Source organism: Pantherophis guttatus, chromosome 7 (assembly GCF_059756535.1).
Source record: "Pantherophis guttatus breed Tessera chromosome 7, ASM5975653v1, whole genome shotgun sequence".
NCBI classification, from domain to species: Eukaryota; Metazoa; Chordata; class Lepidosauria; order Squamata; family Colubridae; genus Pantherophis; species Pantherophis guttatus.
The window spans coordinates 19792896-19820008 of NC_142069.1; the positions used below are offsets into that span (position 1 = coordinate 19792896).

The following is a 27113-nucleotide window of genomic DNA, read 5'->3' on the forward strand; positions in this document are numbered from 1 at the left end:
GTGCACATGCGTGCGCTGTCACAAAACATAGCAATTCGCTCGTGTGTGCCGTCCGCACATACGTGAGACACAATGGTGGGTTTCAGCAGGTTCTGACCAGTTCTGGAGAACCGGTAGTGGAAATTTTGAGTAGTTCAGAGAACCAGTAGTAAAAATTCTGACTGGCCCCGCCCCCATCTATTCTCTGTCTCCCGAGTCCCAGCTGATCGGGAGGAAATGGAGATTTTGCAGTATCCTTCCCCTGGAGTGGGGTGGGAATGGAGATTTTACAGTATCCTTCCCCTACCATGCCCACCATATATATCCCAACATATATATATGTTTTCTCAGGTTTTCGCGGGTGTTTGTATGTAGGTCTTTGGTTATTCGGGTCTTCTCCCACATAAAATTGGAAGTGTCTTGGCGACGTTTCGATGAAGTCTAATTCGTCATCTTCAGGCTGGTGTTCTCGGCTTCATGCTTCCTGGAAGCACTTCGTCGAAACGTCGCCAAGACACTTCCAATTTTACGTGGGAGAAGACCCGAATAACCAAAGACCTACATACATATATACATACATACATACATACATACATACATACATACATATATATATATATATATATATATATATATATATATATATATATGGAAAGTCAACAGGGAAAAGGAAAAATAGTGGAGTAATAAAGAATTCATATCTATGAGTGACCTGTTGTAGTCTCCTGTCTCATTTCAAAAGCTTTTTGCATGTGATTATTTCAGATCCCTGGATGGATTCCATTCTCTGGTGGTCACCGGGCAAAGAATATGGAAAGGGAAAAATTGAATTGATAAGGAGAAGTGGGTGGATCCCTAGTATAGGTCTCCTGCGTGAGCAGGGGGCTGGACTAGATGACCTCCAAGGTCCCTTCCAACTCTGTTACTGTTACATGTTCCAATTCTGTTAATGTTACACCTTCTTTTGGATTAGGCTTTCACCTTGTTAACTTGCTTTCACCATGCATCAAGGAATAAAGCTACTGAAAGGGAAAAAGTCCCTCACACTGGAAGCATTTTAGTTTTGTAAGCAATGTAACGCGTCATCACACCGAGCAGTGTGTCTTAACCTTGGCAGTTTGAAAATGTGTGGCCTTTAACCCCCAGAATTCTGGTTGGCTGGGGAATTCTGGGACTTGAAGTCCACACATCTTCAAGCTGCCAAGATTGAGAAAAACACTGACATAGAGTATTACAATGGGTGAATATCCTGAAGTTAACTATCTTACCTTGCATCCAGCGGCTAAAGCATAACCTCCTCCAACCAGAACTACTATCTCCCACGGCATTGTTTTCTCAAAGTCCTTCCAGGTGATTATGGACTCTCCTGAGTTAACATCCGTGGACTTATTAACTTGACCTATGACAAAATAAAATACACTTGCTTTGTTTATAGATTCTTTTTGACAGATAGTAATCGCACTGTCTAAGAAGAAATATCCCAAAGGCGTTTTTTTCAGGAGGCCACTGGGATTTCTTGGGTTTTTTTACTTTTGAAGGCATTTCGCTTCTCATCCTGCCATTCTCCACTATCCTATCAGAGCTGAAGAAGCTTCTTGGATGAGAAGCGAAACGTCTTCAAAAGAAAAAAAAACAAACAAGAAAGTTCTGTTGCCTCCTGAAAAAAGCACCTTTGGGACAACCCTGACCTGGATGACTGAGAATCTCTACAGACTTCTACAAAGAAATACTTTCTCAGCAGAATGTGGAAAGCGGCAATGTCTAAGGTAAAATCTGGCGCCTATTAGAGATATTAGACGAATAAAACCAATGTAACTGGAAGGTATCAGGCTAAGCAAATGTAGTCTAAAGTAATAGATTGAAAAAAAAAGAAGAGGTTTCTGTCACAGAAGGTCATGATGTTTGGGGTACTGACTGCTAATATTGTTGTGGCCCGTCAGCGGCCTGTGCAGTTAGTAGCTGATTCAGACAGCGAGGAGGCTGGTGTGGTGCTGCGCCAGCAGCCTGGGCAGCTGGCACTTGAGTCAGACAATGAGGAGGCTGGAGAAGATGTGGTGCCAGAGGTGGGGATTCAGCCAGGGCCTTCAGAACCTCCAGAAGCTCCCTTAAGTGAAGAGGACAAAGAGGAGGAGTCTCTTCTCGATGCACGGGCGCACAGAGCTGCCAAAACGCAGGAGTGGCTCCTCAGGAGGAGGAGGTCTCCTCGAGAGTAAGGCTTGGGGCTAATTGGCACTCCCTTAGCCTATTTAAGGAGGAACGCCGACTGAAGTAATTTGCAGGGAACAACTTCGTTCACATACCTTCGTGTCTTGTCTTGATTATCTTATCAGCTTCCTGCAAATTGCTTCTGGGCATTCTGCCAACCACAGTAAGCTTTCAATATTATTCTTTGAATTCTTGGCGGCTGTTAATGCAGTTAATTAACAGCCGTTGTTGTAAAAAACTGGTTTATTTAGTAACTTGGTACCTTCTAGATATATTATAAGACCTGACGGGTTTGACATGCTTCAGGTCTCATCACTGTCATAGCACTAAGATTTGAACAGACTTTGTGTGTGCTGCGTTCTTTGGAGTCCGTAGCTGGGGCAGAACAAATATTTAGATCTGGCAATTCAATTCAATCTATTGCGGTCATAGACCAGTAGGTCAGAATTAAAATAGCTGTGTGAAAGCTGCAGTTTCCTCATCCTGCTTTTTGCCCTTAGCACTCGTAAGCTAAAATCAATCAGAATATCTATAATTCCTGGCCTATGGCAAATTGTAATTTGGTCTGCTGTCCAAATAAACATCCACCCTAAGGAGACTATCTGGGAAATAACGGTATAATGGTGACCAACAATTGTGATGTGAATAAGTGAACTGAGTTTTGGATACTGACACCAACTGAAATAAAACAATGTCAAACGTTGCTCCATATATAAGCCTTCATACCTTTCGCTTTTTTCCCAAAGCATGGCTTCTTTGCTGGAATCAAAAAGAGGAGAAAACCAAGGAAAACAGACACGGTGGCATCTGTCCGATAGCCTTTCCTAGGAAAACCATGAAACAGTTTTACAACAGACACTGGCTATAATCAGCAGATAGATTCATTTTCTGACGCATGTCCTTTTTTCCCCTTACTGGCTCCATGCACATGTACCGTATTTTTCAGAGTATAAGACGCATCGTAGTATAAGATACACCTTAGTTTTTTGGGGAGGAAAATAAGAAAAAAGCTGATTGGCAGGTGGATCAGCCTCCTGGAATACCCCCAATCAGCTGTTCCCAGAGATGAATTTTAGCAATAGGTTTCTTGGTTGTGAGCTCTGTGCCTTGCTTTTTTTATTTTTTTTTCCCTGCCTCTGAAACTTCTGAAACTCTGTTTCAGAAAAAACTTTTTTTCCTGCCTCTGAAAGCCTCCAAAACAGAGCTTCAGAAAAAAAGTCTCTGAAGCTCTGTTTGGGGGTTCTTTTCTGAAGCTCTGTTTGGAGACTTCTTTTCTGAAGCTTTGTTTCTGATGCTTTTTTCAGCCTCTGAAACCTCAGTTTGAGAAGCTGGGCGGGGCTACATTCGGAGTATAAGACGCACCCAGATTTTCACCCTCTTTTTTGGGGGAAAAAGGTGCGTCTTATACGCCGAAAAATACGGGTAATTTATTTTATGAATCATGGTTTGTGAAACAAGCCATGGCATCCTGGTTTTCACATAATTCCATGCTATAATGCCTGGATCCTCATTGTAACACAACCGAGTCAAGCTATGTCTTAGCACTGTGTGCAAAGATTTGCAAGAACGTTCTGTAATACTTACCGACTCAGGCAATTTTATCTTGCATGGTACAGAAATTATTTAAGGAACAAGAAAACAGATAAGGTAAGTGGAGGAATACTGATATTGTTCTGTATTATTGCCTCCACAACCAATGAGAAAGTGTGGATGGTGGCTTCTAGAAGCAGACTACAGATCTTTCAAAGAATATGTAGTAGTAGAGATGATAACTTAATTACCCCCAAAATCTGGTGGAAGACACATTCAGCTTTGTATGATTCTTCCAGGAAATTCCTAACTTGTGCTGCTGTTGATTTTCTCATTCAAAAGGTGGAGAAATAAACAAGAAGATCCAAGGTTTATAACAGTATAGCTGGTCCTTGACATATGACCACAATTGATCCCAACATTTTTGTTGGTAAGTGACACAGTTGTTAAGTGAATTTTACCCCATTTTACGACCTTTCTTGCCACAGCTGTTAAGTGAATCCCTATGGTTTGTTAAGTTAGTAACATGGTTGTTAATTGAATCTGGCTTCCCCACTGACTTTGCTTGTGAGAAACTCACAAAAGGTGATCACGTTTTCTCGGGACGCAGCAACCGTCATAAATATGAATCAATTCCCAAATTTTGATTACATAACCATGGGGATGCTGCAATGGTCATAAGTGTGAAAAATAGTCATGAGTTACTTTTTTCAGTGATGTAACTGTGAATGATCGCTAAATCCAAGAGCCTTGGTGGCGCAGCAGACTAAAGCACTGTTAAGTAACACCAGCTGCCAGCAATTACTGCAAGTTCAAATCTCACCAGGCTCAAGGTTGACTCAGCCTTTCCATCCTTTTGAGGTACGTAAAATGAGGACCCGGTTTGTGGGGGCAATAAGCTGACTTTGTATAAAAAAGAACACCGCTTGGGGGGGCCCGAAAGCCCTAATAAGCAGGTATATACAAAAGTATGAAAGCTATTGCTTAACACATTGTAAGCTGCCCTGAGTCTCCGGAAAAGGGCGGCATATAAATCGAACAAACAAACAAACAAACAAACAAACAAACAAACAAACAAACAGTTGTGAGCTATGGTTACCTATATTGTGGTTATCCTGTTGTTAGTCTCTCAAATCCTCATACCTTTTACCTTAAACTGTCTACTGTGGACCTTTCATGTTTTTTAAGAGGTCCCTAAGGGAGCATGTATAAGCGCACCAGCGTGCCTACCATCCCTATCCTAAAGTTTCCATTTATGTGTACTCATTTTATGTGTTTATGGCTGTTTTGCTGATTTATTTTCTTTTATTTGTGCCAATTTTTTTTCATGTGTCCATGTCTACGTCTATACTGTTACTTGTTTCCTTGTACTTGTTGACAAATAAATAAATAAATAAATAAATAAATAAATATTAATCTTATAGGAGGAAATTCAGCTGACAAATCGGGGCATCAGAAATATTGGGGATTATAGTTATTGTTTATTATATTGTTATGTGATCTTGTAATGGAGGAGTTGTGAAACTGAATCTAAACACAACCTCATGCACGCATCCTCACACACACCTCAGAGCAATGATGAGTAGGATTGCTGTAAATTTATTATTCTACCGTGTCTACATGTTACACAACTACTACGTCAGGAGAAGTTAACAAGAAAAAGATCTCAAAACTAGAATCCCTAAAAAAAATGTAAACTTAAAAATATTCCAATAAGAAAAGAAATAAAAAACAGTAGAAGACATTATTCCAGTTACAGGGGGGAAAAAAACTTTGAAGATCTGAACACACAGAAGGACATGTACAGAAGGTGAAAAGAGAGAGAGAGAGGTTATCAGACCTCTGGAATCATCCTTTTCATGCTCTACTCTGTGATGGATGATCCTAAACATTAATTTGCTAACACATGAAATGATAGCAAAGGTCAGGTTTTTGCCTGTCAGTAGTACACTGAAAAACATATAAATATGAGAAAGTTTCTGAATATGTGCTGTTTTGGAGAAAATACATGATAAATAGGCTTCAGTAATGTCATTTTGTATAAATACAGAATTGAAGATTGGTTGATGAATACAATAAAAGTTGTAGTATATGGCGGAAATAGAACATGTACGAGAATAAATAGGATGGTTCAGCACTGAGCAAGAAGTATGGTATCCCATTGTCATTTAATCTATTGTTGGACTAAAAGACCTCTAAGGCAGTGGTGGGTTTCAATTTTTTTTACTACCAGTTCTGTGGGCATGGCTTGGTGGGCGTGGCATGGCTTGGTGGGCCTGGCAGGGGAAGGATACGGTAAAATCTCCATTCCTTCCCCAATCCAGGGGAAGGTTACTGCAAAATCCCCATTTCCTCTCGATCAACTGGGACTCGGGAGGCAGAGAATAGATGGGGGCGGGGCCAGTCAGAGGTGGTATTTACCGGTTCTCCAAACTACTCAAAATTTCCACTACTGGTTCTCCAGAACTGGTCAGAACCTGCTTGAAATCCACCTCTGGTATGGATGCATAAAGATTGCTTGTAGTAACATTACATTTATGTTGGTTGGGCTGAGAGAGAGTGACTGACCCGCTTTCAGGCCTAAAATGGGGCTAGAATTCACAGACTTCTGTTTTCCATCCTGGTACCTTAGCATATTTAATTTTTGGCTTACTATTTCATATTTATTGAGAGCCAATTTGGTGTCATGGTTAAGGCCACTTCGTTTCAGAAGGAGTCAATGGCAAAACCATTTCTGGATCAACTTGACAAGAAAATTGCAGGCAGACCGCAGGAGTCAAGACTGATTAAAACACACTCCCCCTCAACCACCCCACACCCATTCATATTAACTTTTTGTGCTTTGCATAACATTGCCTACCCGGTTGTTTGGCAGTGAAGGACAAAAAATAATGGGCTGCAATTATAGGATAATTAAATTGGTTATATTTAAATCGATTTAAACTGATTAAATTTTGAAAACAAAGACTTCATAATGGTAGGGACAGTCAGATACTGGTCTAATCTAGCTAAGAATCTTCTGTTAAGTCTAGCTAATGGTCAGACTAAGCCATTATATAACGAGTTCTCTGATTTACAGTTGAGTTCTGGTCAGGAAGCCTGACATTGTGCTTCTAAGTACCGGTAGATACTTACTGTTCAAAAAAAGATGACCAGCCTGGAACAAACCCAGGCTCTCTTGTAAACCAGAGTAAAGCCATCAAGATGAAGAAGAATGCAGTCATCATCTCAGGATAGCTAGAAAAGAAATATTTATGTATATTTTAAAAGAAGCATTTAAAATAGAATCTCACAACAACTTTGTTGATTAGTTCTATTCAGAATGTAGAAGACAGCTCCTCCAATGTTGACTTCATCCATGCTGTTTCTTGGATCTTGGTCCACTGATATATACTGTAATTGAGTTGTCTTTCTCAATCTGGCACTTCCAATTATACTGAAACAGCAATAGCTGGAACTTTTGTCCAGCTATCGTGTGTGGCAATCATAGAAGTTCTAATATGTCTTGAAAATGACAGGTGTTCAGTGTAATACAATATGAAAACTGGGTACCCACAGACTTCAGACAATAATTAGAATTGCAGAAAAAACAATCGCTACCAACCTGCCTTCCATTGAGGACCTGTATAATGCACGAGTCAAAAAGAGGGCTGTGAAAATATTTACAGACCCCTCACATCCTGGACATAAACTGTTTCAACTCCTACCCTCAAAACGACGCTATAGAGCACTGCACACCAGAACAACTAGACACAAGAACAGTTTTTTCCCGAACGCCATCCCTCTGCTGAACAAATAATTCCCTCAGCACTGTCAAACTGTTTACTAAGTCTGCACTACTATTAATCTTTTCATCGTTCCCACCACCCATCTCCTTCCATTATGACTATCATTAAGTGTTGTACCTTATGATTCTTGATGAACATATATTTTCTTTTATGTACACTGAGAGCATATGCACCAAAGACAAATTCCTTGTGTGTCCAATCATACTTGGCCAATAAAAAGTTCTATTCTATTCTATTCTATTCTATTCTATTCTATTCTATTCTATTCTATTCTATTCTATTCTATTCTATTCTATTCTATTCTTACCTAAGATTTCCCAGCTTCTCATATTCTTCTTGGATTCTCTTCTCAGACATTTCTTCCCTCTTGGTCTTCTTCTTCTTGCTTATTGAGCAGGTTTCTTTGAAACTGAAAATAAATAGGAGATGGGAAAACAGAAGGAAATTAGAGTATGGAACTGCAGCAAGATTTGCAGCAAATCCATATTGGCTTTGACAACCACACTCTGGGGAGAGCTGAATTAATGCCAGGAAAAAAAAAGTTTCCCAAATGAGTTTGTTACTCAGTACTCATAAATAGGAACAGAAGGAGGTCCTTCTGTGTAGATTTAGTCATAAAGTATTTAAAGTCCTTTGTGGATTTTTCCCTAAATGAAATAGATTCATACTATAATTCATTTTGGAATTGGTGTTTCTAAGCACAACAACTGAAGAAGAGTTTTTTTTCTGAATCAGATCACAGGAGTATATAAGCCAGCATCTGACCCACATTAGTTACCATCAGCACAATTAAACAATATATACATATCTTAAATTTATTTCAATTTAACCAAAATGTGAAAGTCAAAACCAAACAACGATGATTTACATCTCAGTTTGAACTTGCATCCGATCAAGCTTTTTTGATGCAAAATTAAGCATTTTGTTTTAACTGAAGTGGTTTAAAATTTTTACTTCACTTTCCAATTCTTTTTGCTTTGAGTTTGCATTTTACATCATACCAAAAGATATGGGCAATGGCACTAACAGCTCTAACGATCCAATTATGAAAACGTCTGAAGCATGGGAAAGGAAATTCTACTGACTTGGGACAGTCTCCTTTAATAAGAATTGGGTTTTTGCTTAACTTCTGTTCTTTGAGCTACCTTATCCCATCTCTTTCAGCTTCTGGCTTCCTACTGTTATATTTTTCCCATTACTTGGAACAGACAACATAGCTTTAGGCTTCTTTAAAACTCCAATTTTTGGATTATTGCTATGTCACATTTTCAATATAATACATTCTTGAATACATTGCAGTAAACAGAATTTCAGATTAATAAACCACAAAATGTACATTTTGCAATGAAAAACATTTGAAGTTGGCAGTGCCAACAGAATGTAACTGTTCATTGTGCAAAAATCATGTTCAGACCTGTTGCAAGAGTATACATTATTTCTGATTTATTATATCTTATTTTTATTAGGAAACAAAATGTCTCAAGAGATTGATTGGAGCCCTTCCAGATAAGGCCAATGGCAGCTTGAGGTCATTGCCAGCTTCCAGCTATTTGTGTACTAGTATGAAAACAATTTCTTTCTTTATAATAATCCTCAGGGTTGCAAAACAGGCTCCTTTTTAAAAGATTAACCAAAACAAAGGATACAAAATCTAAAACAGTTGAAAACAAAACCTGCTATTAGAAACGGAAGAATACAAGAACCATTCAAGTTACCAGAACTGGGCTACAAAAATCCCAACCACTAAATTGTTTCTATATTCTGTGCCCTGATCTACTGGTTATCTGGATGTTTACAGCCCAATTCTTGTAACTATAACTGTGAATATATTATCTGTTATTTGCTGATGCTAGTCCTTGGCCTCCATTTCATAGCTTTGATGTTCCATAGTGGACACTGGGACATTTTTGGTGTAATACCAGCATGATGTGGCACTCTTACTATAGATTGGGAATGTCGATAGCAGGGGTGGAATTCACTTACTTTCCCTACCGGTTTGCAAAATATGAGCGTGCGGTCATCCGCGCATGTGCATTTGCGCCTTCCGTGCATGCGCCCGGCCTCAAAAACATGCCTAAATAGGATGGCATAGAGCCGGGGCAGGTAGGCAGTCCACCCCCACCCGCGATTTCCGCTACCGGTTCAGGTGAACCAGTCCGAACCCGTTGAATACCACCTCTGGTCGATAGATAGGGCAGGTTTCTGTCGGACCCAAAAATGAAGAATAACATGTGGTGATTCTTCCAAGCCAAATTCGTTATTGTTTCCATACCTATAGACAGAATCTTGCCAGACGAAGCACTTTATTATCTGCATCTCCCATATACTCTGGGAACTATTAAGGAAGGGCTGCCTTCAGTCTCTTTCTGCTACACATAATATCTGGACTGAGTTGTCTCTTATTCCTCTGGAATGCCCCCTCCCTCTCCTGCCTGAGAATCCAGCCTAGTACATTTCATCACTGTTTCACTTACTTGCAACCAAGGAAAAGCCAATGCATCCAGAACCAGGTTAATACCAGCATAATGAGCGAGATCGGTAAACTGAATAAGAACCAGGTTCCAAAATTCACCACATCCGAATTTGGGTAATGGCTGTAAAGAAGTTAAAAGAAATGAATAGAATAGAATAACAGAGTTGGAAGGGACCTTGGAGGTCTTCTAGTCCAACCCCCTGCTTAGGCAGGAAACCCTACACCACTTCAGACAAATGTATTCACAATTTATTTAAAGCTTCCTCGAGCATCGCCAATTCACTACCACTCTTACTCTACCTTAGTGTGGAAAGATATACAGTTTTTACAGTAATTCAATTACAACTTTATCTCTCATTCATTGAGGAAAAGAACCAAGCTCAGAGAAAACCAAGAACCTATTTGTCAGATATATCCATTCTATACCATTGTGAATTGTCTAATCAAAGGCTTATAGAGCTTCGGGCCTTTGTGAGAATATGATTACTCACAGCTCTGAGGTGACCATAGTTTATGAACAGTAATACAAGCATCTAAATTTTGCATGCTACATTCATGACAACCCTACCTGGAACTCTATGAAAGTAGGGAAGACTATAAAACAGACTAAGAAGAGAACACAAACATTCATTTCACAGGTTTCTTGGCTCCTCAAGTACTGTACTCTCTTATCTTCCATCAAACTCATGGTCTTAGATGTGAACTTTTCTATGTAGATGAACTTCATTTGGTACTTTCTAACCATTTGCAGAAAAGAATTTGAAGCAATTGTATTGAATCCAACTTTTTGCTCAATGCAAGATTCCAGATTAAAGCACTGGCAACCAATGACTGTCTAATCTCTCTCTGAACATATCCAGCAACACAGAGCTTGTCAATTCTCTTATCATTGGTTCCACTGCCAGACTGTTATCTTTAGGATTGTTTTCCCTATCATTCAGATAGAATGTGCCATTTTGTAACTTACAGCTATTGTTTTAACTCCTGCACTTTAAGATAATATGCACTAAGAAAAAAAAAATATCTCAGCCCTTTTCTAGGCAGCATTCTTTCAAGCATTGGTAGTAAAGAGCCTTGGTAGTACAGTGGTCTAAAGCACCCTGTTATTAAGACCAGCTGCCTGCAATTACTGCAGGTTCGAATCTCGCCAGGCTCAAGGTTGACTCAGCCTTCCATCCTTTCTAAGGTAGGTAAATTGAGGACCCAGTTGTGGGGGCAATAAGCTGACTTTGTATAAATATACAAAAGGATGAAGGCTATTGCTTAGCGCATAGTCAGCCGCCCTGAGTCTCCGGAGAAGGGCGGCATATAAATCAATTTTTTTTTAAAAAAAAAAAGCATGAATGGAGTGGTGCAGTGACCTAGAGATGGAGCTCTCACCTCACAATCGAGAGGCTGTGTTCGATCCTAGGTAGAGGCAGATATTTCTCTCTCTGGGCACTCTGAGAATATATCTGCTGAACAAAACTTCGCAATGGTGACAGGAAGGGCATCCGGCCATTAAAACACTCTGCTAGCTCCATTCCAGTGGTGGTATTCAGCCGGTTCGGACCATTTCAGGTGAACCGTTAATGGCGACCATGGGTGGCCCCGCCCACCTGCCTCGGTGCTATCCCGTCCTATTTAGCCATGTTTTCTAAGCTGCGCATGTGAGCAAAGTGCATGCATGGAAGGCCGGGTGCATGCACGGGAGGCACGCACGCTCTCACATTTTTGGTGCGTGGCGGACTGGTGGTAAAAATATGTGAAACCCACCTCTGCTCCATTCAATTGCCCAGACTCCACCCCACAAGGGATCGTTATGGGGAGTGGTGGGTTGCCCCCAGTTCAGACCGGTTCACAAGAACCGGTAGTAAAACTGGCAGGAGCCTCCGCCCACCACCCCGGATGTCATCATCGGCGATCTGTGCATGCACATTCCATGCGATCCTGTTGTGAACCGATAGTAAAGGTAAGTAGAACCCACCCCTGGTTATGGGGGACATTAAATGATGATGATGATTCTTTCAAGTGTGAATATATCCCCCTTCAATTTTCTCTTCTTGAGACTAAACACACCAGTTTCCTCAAATTCTCCTTTTGGATATAATTTCCAGATCATTATGTGAATGAAATCTCTTTAGCCATAATGGGGAGAACATCATGCCTGCCTGTTTCCTTAGTTTATAGTAAATATCTTGTGAAACTAATGGATAAGAAAAAAAATATGCCTGGGATCAGGATAAACACATATGCTTTCACATCAGCTTCAGTCAGAGTTTATTAATACTTACTTGTTGAAATATTCTAGGAAGATGAGGTTGGTGGAAGTACCAATGATGGTAGTGAGTCCACCAATAGTTGCTGCATAGGAAATGCTCAGTGAGAGGCATTTGCAGACCATATGATCATGCTTGGATGGATACTGCTGTTTGCTATTTTGGTCCAAATTTTGAGGTTGGGATGGCAGAACAAGTATTTGAGCCTGGGGAAAAAAGTAACACATCATTTGTGTTTGTCCATTTATTTGCTTTAAAAAAATAAACATAGAAACAAATCTTCATCCTTCTAGATCAACATTCTCCAACCCAGGGTCATGAAGAAACGTTGAGACTGCAATTCTCAGAATTTCTGGTCAGCCTGGAAATGTTGCTCTTGCTGTCTCAAATTCTGATAGCTGAAGTCACAACAAATTTGCGGAAGGCCAAGTTGGGACAAATTATCATAAAAAACTTCAAACTGAAATCACACAACTGCAATAATATTCATCAATAAAAACCAATTGTAAAACAGATTTACAAGCTTTATTTACTAATTGTCAGGGAAAAAAACCAGTGGTATAAGACTGATGTACAGTCTTTTTGTACTTAGAAAAGGAGATGCCCTAGTTCAAATTGTTCCTCAATTGTGCAATCCAGGGTGACATTATGAACAAACACCATGCCCAGCCTCAGAGATTGGTTATTGTCAGGCTAAATTGAAGAAAAGCTTTAGGTCAGGGATTAAATGTGAAATTTGTTACTGCTGGTTCTGTGGGCATGGCTTGGGGGGTGGGGTTAATGTGACTGGGTGGGCGTGGCCAACTTTTTTTAAAAAAACTTTTCAAAGCATTTTTTCTAATGCTTTGAAAAGCCTCTCTGCCGATCAGGCAACTCAGATGGGATTGTCAGAGACTTTTCAAAGCATATTTTTTTACCACCTCTTTGGCCAAGAGGTTGCAGAAAAAAATGCTTTGAAAAGCCTCTGACAATCCCAGCTGAGCTGCGCGATCATCAGAGGCTTTTTAAAAAAAACTTTTAAAAGCATTTTTTTGTCGGAAGAGGTTGTAGAAAAAATGCTTTTAAACATTAAAAAAAAAAGCCTCTGATGATCGTGCAGCTCAGCTGGGCATGGTGTGTGCGTGTGTGTGTGGGGGGGGCGGCGCAGGGATTTTTGCTACGGGTTCTCCGAACCACCCTCTGCCATCGCTACCGGATCGGGTGATCCGGTCCGAACCAGGAGCATTTCACCCCTGCTTTAGGTGCTCATACTATGCTCTCAGAGGAAAGCTGAATCATAAATGTAGTACTGGGCAAATAATATACATCAGATTGACTGCCATGTAATTTAGAATACTGGATTAGATAGGTCTTGACTTCAGAATGGGACATCTCACTACCACCACCTCTCCTCCACCACCTCACTGCTGCAACCTTGTCAAGGAACACCTATCCCTGGCCAACTCTCTCTGGAGACAACACATCACCACAACCTTGGTCCTTCCAGTTTGGTTTCCAAAATTGCTCCCCCCCCAAAGTAGCTTTAGCAACTACACATTGATTCTCTTATTGGAGTCACTTGAACATTTCTTCAAAGAGGAATGTGGCATTTGTAGCCCACTAAGTATTAGTAAACTTTAAATTCCCAAAGTCCATCAGAGCATGATCAATTAAGAGAGATGCTGGAAGTTGTAGTTCATCAACATCTGGAAGGCCACAAGCATGCAGGCATGGATTCTACCTATGAGCAGGAAATAGAATATCCTATATAAACTGATTATATAAACTATATAATCCTCCAGGGAAAGATTGAAGGCAAACGAGGTCCAGACAGAAGAACATCATGCCTTCAAAACCAAAGGACTGGTTTGGACAAAACTCAGCAGCACTTTTTCATGCGGCTATTGGCAAAAATAGGATTGCCAACCTGATTGCCAATGTCTGATGACGGATATGGCACAAGAACAACAACAAGAAGAATATAAACTAACAGTTGTCTTCACTTGTATTTACTACTTCAGTGTGTCCTGCTTGAACTTTTGATGCTTATGTTGTTTTGTTGTTCAAGGTGATTTTTTAAAACTCAGTGAATGCTGTTTCTTTCTTTGTATATTTTTGTGTTATATCTTTAACAGAGAGACAAGCAAAATATCTAACAGACAGAAGAGAAGAATGGATAAATATGATTGCTGTTGTTCTATGAAAGGAAAGGATTATTTTTTCCCTTGTTTATGAAGAAAATATTTAAATACAAAATTGAAAAGTTGAAAGCTGAAACTACATTTTGTTCTGGCCTTGCAAACTGGCTAACAGCTCATTGAATACGCTCTGATTAGAAACTTTAAAAACATGTTTATCTTCAATCGGTCTATTTGTTCTTCAAGCGACTGAGTTCCTTGCTCCATTTTTTGCTTATAAGACAATTAATCTAGAGCTACACTGCCTAGTCAATAGACAGCACAGTAGCCAACTGCACTGAAACAAGAAATCTAGTTTGCTATAAGAATTAACATCTGGAGATGATTATCTTACCATACATAGGAAATTATTGTGGTTAACCATGAAATTGCAGCATGATGGAATCTGATCCTTTTCCTGGAGCAGGCCAAATTTAATTCCATTTTTAGCTAGCTGGAGTCATAGCAGAGGTGGGTTCTACTTACCTTTACTAACAGTTTGCATCATACCCGCGCGCTCTTCTGCACATGCGCAGATTACCTATGATAACATCCGGGTCAGTGGGAGGAGCCTCCCGCCGGTTTTACTACCAGTTCTTGCGAACCGGTCCAAACCGGGGACAACCCACCACTGAGCCATAGTATACCAAAAATAAGCTATGATGTGACTAGCTAATTTCTGAAACTAAATTTTATAGGATGAAGAGTAAATGAACCTGGACTAAATGTTTGTCTCCACACAAAATAAGGTCCTCACCTGGGGTAGATGTTGCCCATTTGTTCTGGAATTCATTGATCCGATCGTGTTGGCTATCATGTGTACCCCATTCATGTTCTGAGGGACCAAAAATATTTTATTAGAAAACATCACTTTTTATCTTCTTCAATCACACACACACCTGCCCCCAAAATAAGTTTTTCTAGGAATATTTCCACAAGTTAAATTGTTTGGCAACTTGGTTAAAATAATTATTCTACTAAGAATAAGTTTTAATCTAAGGAAGGTATTTTTCTGGAAAATCAGCATATGCTTCATGACCATTTCCTTTTGTTACTTTCTTCTGAATAATGAAATTTAGAAGAACAGAGATTGCTAGTTAATAGTAGTTAACAGTATCCATGGGCGTGGGAATTCATTTTCCTATCCATTCTCATTTTAGTAAGAAGGATTTTGATTCAAAAAATGTTTTGCAAAGAAGAAGAAATTTCCTATTAACTCAGAATAAGTCTTGTTTGTTGGGGGAGGTGGTTGTATAAATATCTGGGAGTCAAGTCACATGAATTGAAATAGGCAGCAGTGATCATATACAGGTTGCTGACCCCTGCCATAGAGTTTAGTTTCTTGTCCTCCAATCATCCTCCCCACTCTTCACTGAACCTCTTCCAGCTTGTCTGAATCCTTTTAAAAATGTAGCACCCAGAACTGAACACAATTCTCAAAGTGGGGTCAGACCAATATTATTATCTAGATTACTTTAATGAAATGGGGCATGTTATTAATCAAGGAAGTGTAGGAAGTTAGCACCCATCCCTTTCCTAGAAGAATGAAATATTTTAGGAAATATTAAAAAGGCAGAATAGTATGTTTCCCTGGTTGAGAAATGGAGAAACATGTTTTAAAGACAAAGCAACTCCCACCTTCCTGCCTCCCCCCCTTTGTTAATGGGCCAGAGGCAGAAACTCAATCTTTGACAATAGGACCCATCTGCAACACAATAGCAACAGAAACTCACCACATGGCACCTGGGAAGATTACATCAGCCAGCAAGGCTAGCTAAGACCCCCACCCCCTAGGAGTCTGACAACCAATCAGGATACTCTTTGGGGGCCCCAGGAAGTTCAAAGCCAGAGAGTGCATAAAACCCAGGGACTCGCTGTATCTCGGCCCTTTTTTTCTGTTCAGGAACTCAAACCATATGATCCTGTCCACCATTAAACCATCTTTCCAAGCAGTCTCCATGTTTCCAGTGTCTTTTTCCCCACTTGGAACAGAACCCAGAAGGATATTTCTTCCTACAGAAGCAACCTCTAGCATCATTTTAAATTGCAAGAATGTTCTGTGAGTGTCCTCCATTTTGTAGGATGCCTAGGAATCTAAAATGGAGAATGCCTGTCATTCAGTGGTTTTTCAAAGGGGTGAAAATATGCCCACTTCTCCAGAATAAAGACAAATGAGAGATGTTAGAAGACATACTGTGGGCTTCCTGGATTATTTTATAACTTCCATATCTGACATGGTTCCGTTCTATGAGATTGTGTTTTCATCTGTGCTCACAAAACCCAAAATGTGGCTTAGTTTTGGACAGCAAAGTGAGGCGGGAGGAGGATTGTTCCATCATTATTTTACTATCCTGGGATAGTCCTTGGGAAAGATGTAGAGAGTTATTGAAGCACAAATTCATGCTCTAAAAATACCTTGGACTGCATCAGAGAGCTGAAATCAGCAGTTGTAGCACTACAGATAACAAAGGGGAATAAAAAAAGGACAAACATTAATAATGAATCATAGGTGTGCCATAGCATATATTCCCAGGAAATCATGGTGCTCTATATCCAATTCTATTATTCCAGCACTCCTGCAACAAACAATAAGCTAATGCTCAAATTCATGCAAGTGATGTAAGAAGGTCAAACAGGTGTTTTGTATGCCTGCCTGAGAGAACAAAAGGTGAGACCAGAGCAGTTTTGTTTACAGCTTCTTGTCTTTCTTTTCTCCAGCTCACAAAAAGTGGAAGGCTGGCTTGGCGAAGAGCTGTGCTGTTTGCACCTGTCCAATAAGCAGCTGTTACTTCCCACGTCATTGCAGTGCTGGAAGAGAACACTCAGGCTTTACAGAAATCTCTTTGTAAATTCGCTTTTTAAAAACGCACCTCAACTTTGACTCATTTTACAGAGAGGTCATTGGAGATTTGCATCCCAATGCAATTCTGTGCTTGATCTAGTTCTAGGTTTACTTCTGAGCTATGCGGAAGGAATTCAAGATGGTGGAAGCATGACAGGGACAAAGAAAGAAGGGATAATTTCCCTTGGGGTGGGAAATTATCAAGATGATTTTCTTTTCCATTGGTGATAATTCTAGAGAGAATTTGGGGGGAGGGAGGAGTATCTGAATATTAAATTGAATATTTAATATTCAATTTAAGTATTTAAGAATATGCAATGTAACAAAGTATGCCTGACTTTATCCTCATCCCTTGAGGAAAAATTCCTTCCTTCCTTCCTTCCTTCCTTCCTGCCTTCCTTCCTTCCTTCCTTCCTTCCTTCCTTCCTTCCTTCCTTCCTTCCTTCCATAAACATTAAAACAACACATGTAATTCTTTCCTCTCTTAAACCTGTTCAATCTCTAAATCTCTCTTGATATGATATAATATCTCATTTTCTGCTCCTGGTATGTTATCTCATTGTGACCTGAAAGGGTTCAAATGTCCATTAGAGCTGGACAGGCTTCATTCTTACTCCTTGTTGATGAAAATGAGCTCCAGGGAGCCTTGACCATGTTTGTCACCGAGACCTAAAATAAAAGAGACAAGAAAAGGAGGCAGGATTAAGACTGGTCTCAAGCATTGCTCAATTAGCCTGAAAAGCCTCTGGGCCCCACATGGACCTCAGAGATATTCTCAAAAAATAAAACGATGGTTGAAAATCACTTTTAGAGAGGGCCTCTAATATGCTTCCAAAATTCCAAATGTGTCCACTGATCTCCACAAATTGATTAAAGCTAAAAGGTAAAGGTTCCCCTTGCACATATGTGCTAGTCGTTCCCGACTCTAGGGGGCGGTGCTCATCTCGGTTTCAAAGCCGAAGAGCCAGCGCTGTCCGAAGACGTCTCTGTGGTCAGGTGGCCGGCATGACTGAACGCCAAAGGCACACGGAATGCTGTTACCTTCCCACCAAAGGTGGTCCCTATTTTTCTTCTTGCATTTTTTACGTGTTTTGAACTGCTAGGTTGGCAGAAGCTGAGACAAGTAACAGGAGCTCACCCCAGCACTAGGGATTCGAACCACTGAACTGCAGACCTTTCGATTGACAAGCTCAGTGTCTTAGCCACTGAGCCACCACGTCCCTTGATTAAAGCTCCTGATAAGCTATTAATAACCTTCTATTCCATCATAATTAAGGGGGATCATTAAAGATCTTGTAATTGTGGAGCATTGATTTGTTTTCCTTCAATCTGTTACTAATTTGTGAAACAACTGAAATCAGCTGCTCATCAGATATGCTTCATTTATCTGATTTGCTTCCTCTTATTTGGGTCCTGGGGAGCCAGGACTGAACCAGACAACCTCTTCCAGGCAGTTTAGTCCTGTTTATGTATTCAGCTGTGAATTAAAATTGGGCATGTATTATTTCCTCTGGCCAATTGACCATGTTTCCTGCTGGAAAGCCGAAGAGAAGCTGAGCTTGCCTTTCTTGGAATGCAAGTTTAGGTCTTTGCACATTCTGGAGTTTGGTTTGCTAGGCCTCTAGATCAAATTCAAGCCACCTTTGTACCTGGAGATTTTCAAGAATAGACTGCCCAACCTTTTGACTGGCAGGATATAAGGCAGAGGTGGGTTTCAGCAGGTTCTGACCAGTTCTGGAGAACCGGTAGCGGAAATTTTGAGTAGTTCGGAGAACCGGTAAATGCCACCTCTGACTGGCCCCTCCCCCACGTATTCTCTGCCTCCCGAGTCCCAGCTGATCGGGAGGAAATGGGGATTTTGCAGTAGCCTTCCCCTGGATTGGGGAGGGAATGGAGATTTTACAGTATCCTTCCCCTGGATTGGGGAGGGAATGGAGATTTTACAGTATCCTTCTCCTGGAGTGGGGTGGGAATGGAGATTTTAGAGTATCCTGCCTCTGTAATGGGGTGGGAATGGAGATTTTACAGTATTCTTCTGCTGCCACGCCCACCAAGCCACGCCCACCAACCCATGCCATGCCCACCAAGCCACACCCACAGAACCGGTAGTAAAAAATAATTGAAACCCACCACTGGGTTGAGGAGTGGATTGGACTAGAAAATATCTTCTAGCCCTATGATAATAAGAAAAGTCCCTTTCAGGTTTTTAGGTGAAGGCAGAGGGCATGAGTAGGCATGAGTTGCCATAGCAACTTGGACTATGTTCATCTCTCTCTCAAAGAATTTTTAAAAAAAGCAATGAGGATGATCACATACTTATTGTCTCTTTCTCTTCCCGGATGGTGCTTCCTGCAGTGCCATTCATCTCATGATCTTCCTCAGACTTCACAAGCTCCTGAAGAACTGCCTCTACAATGGGCATCACCATAGCTGTGGTGGATGTGTTGGAAAGCCACATGGATAAGGTAGTGGTGCAACACATGAAGCAAAGAAGCAGCCTAGAGTTCAAGAAAGAAGAATCAATTGGGTGTCAGTTAAAAACTCATAGTCCACATTTTTATAATTTGACTTTTTTTTGGGGGGGTGTTAAATCATGTTTTCTACTTCTTGCTATGCCACAATGGAGATTCAATTTGTATCGTCTGTGCTGAAGATGAAGGGAATTTCCATATGTACATTACTTATAATAAAATCAACAAACTTTGGTAGCCTCTGCAAAAGTAAAACAGAAGCATCAGAGTAAACAGACAAGAGACATTAAGAGAATAGGTAGGAAGAGAAAGATGAGACTGATTTCTAAACTTATTTTACTGTAATGGACTTATTCATACAGATAGTCCTTAACTGAACAACAGTTCAGTCATCTCAGAAAGCTCAAACTGCCCAAGGAGCTGCTGATCCAGTTCTACAGAGGAATTATTGAGTCTGTCATCTGCATCTCTATAACTGTCTGGTTTGGCTCTGCAACCCAACAAGACAGACACAAGACATCAGAGGATAATTAGAACTGCAGAAAAAGCAATTGCTACCAACCTGCCTTCCATTGAGGACCTGAGTCAAAAAGAGGGCTGTGAAAATATTTACAGACCCCTTGCATCCTGAACATAAACTGTTTCAACTCCTACCCTCAGAATGATCCTCTAGAGCACTGCACACCAGAACAACTAGACACAAGAACAGTTTTTTCCCGAACGCCATCACTCTCCTAAACAAATAATTCCCTCAACACTGTCAAACTATTTACTAAGTCTGCACTATTATTAATCTTCTCATCGTTCCCACCTCCTCCCACTTATGACTTATGACTGTAATTTTGTTACTTGTATCCTTATGGTTTATATTGATATTGTTTCCTGATTGCTTATTTGTACCCTATGGCTATCATTAAATGTTGTACCTTATGATTCTTGATGAACATATCTTTTCTTTTATGTACACTGAGAGCGTATGCATCAAGACAAATTCCTTGTGTGTCCAATCACACTTGGCCAATAAAAAAAATTCTATTCTATTCTATTCTACTCATTTAGTGACCGTTCAAAGTTACAACAGCACTGAAAAAAGTGACTTATGCTCTTTTTTCACACTTACAGCCAATTTAGCATCCTTACGGTCACATGATCAACACTCAGACAATAGGCAACTGACTCATAGCTATGACGGTTGCAGTGTCCCGGGGTCCTGTCATCATCTTTTGTGACTTTTTTTTATTTATTTATATGCCGCCCTTCTCCGGAGACTCAGGGCGGTTTACAATGCGTTAAGCAATAGCCTTCATACTTTTGTATATTTTATACAAAGTCAGCTTATTGCCCCCCAATCTGGGTCCTCATTTTACCTACCTTAGAAAGGATGGAAGGCTGAGTCAACCTTCTGACAAGCAATGTGGAAGCCAGAGTCACTTAACAACCATGTTACTAACTTAACAACTGCAGTGATTCACTGAACAACTGTGTCAAGAAAGTTCATAAAACGGAGCAAAACTCACTTAACAAATGTCTCGCCAAGCAAGAGAAATGTCGAGCTCAATTGTGTGGTCGTAAGTCGAGGACTACCTGTATCTTTAAAATGTCCTTATTATGCACTTATCAAATGTTTATTGCACATTTTATCAGTTGGTTATTCTCTTGTTGCAGACCACTGACTGGCTAAAGACCATCTGTTGTGGCCCACCAGCGGCCAGCGGAGCTGGTGGCAGACTCAGACAGTGAGGAGGTTAGGGAAGAACACAGGCCAGTCCTGGAGTCTGGGGAAAGCTCTGATGAGTGCTCTGAGTAGGAGGCAGAAATGGGGCCAGGGCCATCTGAAGTTATCAGCTGCCTTTGGAGTAGAATATCAGTGGGGCAGAAGAACAGCTGGAGCCTGTTCCTGATGTGCGCGTGTGCAGAACTGCCAGGAGAGGGAAACAGCTAAGGAACAAGGACCGACTTGGGAGTAAAGGCACAGGTGGACGGTGAATGAGCGTCCCATAGGGAATAAAGAGGAACGAGGGGGAGGAGAGTTTGCAGGACACAATTAGTTCAATTCATTAGGGTGAAGATCTGTTCCTGACTTCTTGCCAAGTACTGTCTGCTACAGAGTGGCATTTGGAAGATATCAGCCTGGCCACTCTCCAAGCCTGATAAAGGTCTGTAGTTGTGAAAGACTGTTTGCTGGGACTTTGCTGGAGAGAAATTCCCTTTAATCTAAATTAAAGAGGTTTTATCGGGAGGAGGAGTCTGCTTCATGACCTTGAGAGGCCTAGGTTAGAACACCATCACCAAAGAAAGCTGATTCACTCACATGCCTGGTTTTGCTCCAGCCATCATAACCATGCGCAAGGCAATCCGTTTGTGCAAATTCCACTTTTCAACAGAAGCTGCCACACAGATAACCCCAATGAGAAGCAAGGTGGTGTTCTTGACATACTCAGCAGCTACCTATGGGACAATTGAAGTCGGTGGGTAGACAGAGTAAATGAGGTACATATTATTTACAGTCACCTAGAAATTGGGTCTATTTAATTTCCATATTTCGATGCATTCCTGGGGAAGAACACTGAATCCCCACTTCTAACTATGTCTGTGAGCACCAGAGATTCGCTCCTGAAACCGTATCATGATCCTGGTTCAAATCTTAAATCTTGTTTTTTATTGGAGAAGACCAATGATGTTAAGGAAATGGCACCACGTAATTTGCTTCTCTCAAATTACGAAAAACACCGTTGCTCTTCTCCAATAAAAAAAAAAAAGATTTATTTATCTATTTATTTTATTAAATTTTTATACCGCCCTTCTCCTGCTGGACTGAGGGTGGTGCACAACCTAGAATAAAAAACACCCCAATACAAAATTTAAAATTTTAAAAGAATTAAACAAATTTTGGCCCAAAATTTAAAACCTCCCAACTAAAATCCATTTACAATTAAAAATATCTAAAGTGTGTGTGTGTGTGGGGGGGGGGGTTACGCCAGCCCAGCTTGATGAAATAGGAAAGTTTTGAGGGCACGGTGAAAAGCACGGAGATCTGGTATCCTAGGTATCTCCGGGGGCAGGTCGTTTCAGAGAGCAGGTGCTTCCACAGAGAAGGCCTTCCCCCTGGGGGTCGCCAGCTGACATTGCCTGGCTGACAGCACCCTGAGGAGTCCCTCTCTGTGGGAGCGAACTTTGAGATTCCCAGAGACTCATATAAAATAACATTTGGTTGAAGTTTATGTGCAGAGCATGGAATAGATCTTTCTTAGTGTCTGTCTACCTGTCTATTAAATTTATTTGCCATCCATGTCATTTTGAAACAACTAGTACATCCATCCACTATGAAATTCCCTTTATTTATAGGTCCAATCCTGTTGTAGATTTTATTAACGTTATACCAGATTTTGAAATATTTATTTTATTTTGAAAGCTTTGAAGAGGAAATGGTTTTTAAATCTGATATCTAATTTTAACATTTTTAAATATTTTAGCTTGGGTTCTCCTTGGAGCAGGGGTGGTATTTACTTACCTTTACTACCGTTTTGCAAATGTGAGCGCACGTGCTTGCTTCACTTGCATGCACCACTTCTGTGCATGCACAGGACCTTCTGCACACGTGCAAAACATCAAAAACGGGACACGATGATGCCTGGGTGGGTGGGCGGAGCATCGTCCCGCCGCCGCCGCTACTGATTCGCCCGAACCGGATAGAACCAGCTCAATACCACCACTGCCTTGGAGGTTCTAGCAAGATTCCAGTCTTAAGATAAATAGCCAAGTCTCCTTATTTGCTAAATAACTCCCAATGGATGTTTCCAAAGTTCCACTCAACTATCTTGGTTAAACTTTTCTTTGTTGTTGCTTATTTCCATTAGTCCTTTTTCCTTTCCTTAAGTCCCAGCTCTTGCCCTGCACTTCACAGTAATCCATGCAGATTTTTTTTTAAGTGGAAGAATTCAATTTAAGAATAGAAAAGAAAGTCCCTTAACAGCACAAAACCTTGCTTATTCCATTTTATCCCTTCAGAGGGTGGCTGAAACAAAGGCTCATATTCTTAAAAACCAAAGACCCTGTGTGGAAATGTCAGCAGGTTTTGCCCTACTGGGGAGAAAAAATACAGTATGGTTTCAAAGAAGATTTAGAAAGCACTTTGAAAAGATCTGAAGATTTGTTTTGCAGACTGCAGGGTTCGCTAGATGAGGTTAGGTAAATCGTTGTTTTTACCTGGCCTTGATTATAAACTGCCTGGAGTCCTTTGTTAAAGTGGGCCTATAAATAATTGCATAAATAAATGTGCCAGAGTAACTTAACTCTGTTCCTCTTAAACCAGGGACATCCTAGTGTTACTAATTTGATTTGGGAAGAGTTAGTACAAAGATAAATATATACTCAAGCTAAAGGCTAATTTATATTTCACCAGCAGTGACATGTGGAGCTGCAGTACTATAATGTGACAGTTCCTATATCACTTTAGATGATTTCCCTACTCCCTAAAGCAACGCCTGCATTTCATTCTGAGAAATATGAGAAGCAACGTTGGAGGTGTCACAAGGCAGTATTTCTTACACCATTGCTGGTAATGGGTGAACTATCTCTGCTGCAGCCATTCAAATACATCTATGTTGAGGGAATTTGAAAGACATGTTATTCTGTCACACTGCTATCAATTGTCAAGCTGGTTTCTCAACAGTATTTTCTCTTTCTCCTGTCAGGCGGCTTGCTCAACAGTTTCCAGCTGGTCAGGGTATAAGAACCACCATTTTGAAGGTGCTTTCTTTCTTCAAAAGACAGCTGGAATGGTTTTTTTCCCCCCTTTGAGGAGGAAGAAAACGTTTTTGTTGCAATATTTTCAGGATCAGACTCAATAAAGATAATAGAAGCTAAAGCTTTAAATATATTTCTTTTTAATTATGATAGGCATTCTATATTCACTGAATATTCAAGGTAGAAGCGACGAGAATGGTGAGGGTGGCTCCTTATATATACAAGGGGTGGAGCTAGGAATGGGAGTGGTAAGTTATGAATACATTAAAGTCCAAAGAATAAGTTAACCTCTGATGTTCCATATATACATTATTTACACATTGGAGAATAAGGCATTTACATCTGACAAATCCCCCTCTAAATGCCGGTTCGTTACACAACACCAATTACATTCTGATTCAGGACAATATAATACATATAATTTAGAAGTTAAATATTTGTGTTGTTTAGAAGGTAAGGGTTTTGTTAATATGTCAGCTAATTGTTCAGAAGTATCGCAATGTATTGCTTTAATGAATCCGTCTTGAGACAGTTGTCTCACATGCTTAAATTTTATATCAATATGCCTGGACCTTTGTCCAATTGCATCGGATCTGGATATTTCAATGGCCGCTTTATTGTCTTCATGCATAATAAATGGTAAGGTGGGTTTCTTCCAAACATCAGTGATCAGATCATTGAACCATACAAGGTTATTTGCAGCTTTGGACAAACAAACATATTCCGCTTCTGTAGTAGAAGTGGCTACTAGTTCTTGTTTACCAGTATACCAGTAAACTGGACAATCATTCAATAGAAAAACATAACCAGAAGTACTCTTTCTGCATGATGTATCACCAGCCCAATCTGCATCAGCATAACAAGTAATTTTTGGTTCTCTGTCATTATTGGGTTCCAACATTAAACAAAAATCTAATGTACCCTTCAGATATCTTAGAATTCTTTTGACAGCTTCCCAATGATACAAGGTTGGTTTACTAACATATCTTGACAATAGATTGAGAGGTAATGCAATATCTGGCCTAGTCCAATTAGATATATAAAGGAGTGAACCTATAACTGATCTGTAAAATGTGTTGTCTTTAAATTCAGGGGAAGATTCATCAGTGTTTCTAAGAAAATCAGTTTGCATAGGGGTGTCACAGGTTTTAGCATTATTTAAGTTACATTTGTTTAGGAGTTCGATGATTTTATCTTTCTGTGTAAGTTTGAATCCCCTTTTAGTTTTGTTAATTTGCACACCAAGGTATTTATTCACTTTACCCAGAGATTTCAGTGAGAAGTGTTCATTTAACTTATTTACAAAGATTTCCCTGCTCTCTTTATGCTTTCCAATGTATAAAATATCGTCCACGTAAATTAATACAAATTCAATATGATCATTACTCTTTTTTACAAAGAAACAGTTATCAGCAGTGGTGGCGTTGAAATCCATGGTCTTAAGTACTTTTACCAAGCAGTCGTACCATCTTTTGCCGGATTGCTTTAATCCGTACAGACTCTTATTTAATAACCAAATTTCGTTCTTATTAGTGTATTGACTGTGTGGTGCTCTTACATATATTTCCTTATCTAATTTTGCATGTAAGTATGCGGTCTGTATGTCATATTGGAATACGTCCAGATTGAGTGCAGATGCTACTACAAGGGCTGTTTTGACACTCTCAGTTCTCACTGTGGGTGAATATGTATCAGTATAGTCTTCTGGGTATTTTTGTGCATAGCCTTGTGCAACTAGTCTAGCCTTGTATAAGGTATTGCCTCCTTCTAAGTTCTTAATTTTATAAATCCACCTGGTACCTATAATTGTTTTATCCTTAGGTGCGATCGCAGGTGTGAATACATTTAATCCTTGTAAACTTTCCATCTCTTTTTCCATAGCTAGTTCCCATTTTTCTCTTTCTTTATGTGGAAGTTTCAATACTTCTTCATATGTATTAGGTGTTATTTGTTCTCCATTCATATGCATTATGTAATCTTTGTATTTATTTGGTATTTGGTTTCTATTGTTTCTAATAGTTCTTTCAGGCTTGCTATGGTTATCATGCAAATATCTAGCTTCCTTTTTTGTTAATGTGTCTGTCTTTATTTTATGCTGACTATTAGTCCAAGTTTTGGTTTTGTTCTTACTTTTGTTAATATTTTGATTTTCTGTTGTTCCTTCCTCGCAAGATATCGTATCTTTACATTTATTAGGAAATATTTCATTAAGGTGCAATTTTGACCAATTGGCCTGTTCATGGAACACAGCTGTTCTGGATACTATAAATTTGTTATTACTATCAATAAATCTGTACCCTTTGGTTCCAGTTTCGTATCCCATGAATCTTAATCTCCTGGATACGTTTTCTCCCTTTCTCCTCAATTGTTTAGGTATGTGTACGTCTGCAGTGACTCCAAATATGTGCATGTGTGATAATTTGGGTTTTCTATTGTACATCACCTCATATGGTGTCTTATTCACAATACTGGACCAGGTTCTATTTTGAGTGTAATTCGAATAATGTAATGCCTCTGACCAAAATTGTTTGCCTAAACCAGCATCCTCTAATGTGCACCTAATCATGGTTTGTAGTGTGGAATTTTTCCTCTCTGCAACTCCATTTTGAAATGCAGAAAAAGGATTGGACGTGAAATGTAACATTCCTCTATCCTTTAACCATTG

At 40.0% G+C, this 27113-nt stretch overlaps 1 protein-coding gene across 2 annotated transcripts in view; it reads right to left on the reverse strand.

Moving 5' to 3' along the window:
* Positions 1-27113, reverse strand: part of SLC13A4 (solute carrier family 13 member 4) — a 61245-nt gene that overhangs the window by 7493 nt on the left and 26639 nt on the right. Inside the window, exons 3-13 of one of the 2 annotated variants that reach the window (XM_034403046.3) lie at positions 22014-22150; positions 19548-19729; positions 17846-17900; positions 16805-16844; positions 15147-15224; positions 12249-12439; positions 9977-10096; positions 7810-7911; positions 6850-6951; positions 2911-3008; positions 1248-1378 (exon numbers count right to left, since the gene is read on the reverse strand). In XM_034403046.3, coding sequence (XP_034258937.1) covers positions 1248-1378; positions 2911-3008; positions 6850-6951; positions 7810-7911; positions 9977-10096; positions 12249-12439; positions 15147-15224; positions 16805-16844; positions 17846-17900; positions 19548-19729; positions 22014-22150 — 1236 coding nt within the window. The remainder of the gene's footprint in view (positions 1-1247; positions 1379-2910; positions 3009-6849; positions 6952-7809; positions 7912-9976; positions 10097-12248; positions 12440-15146; positions 15225-16804; positions 16845-17845; positions 17901-19547; positions 19730-22013; positions 22151-27113) is intronic. The other variant, XM_060694504.2, reaches the window with a different exon arrangement.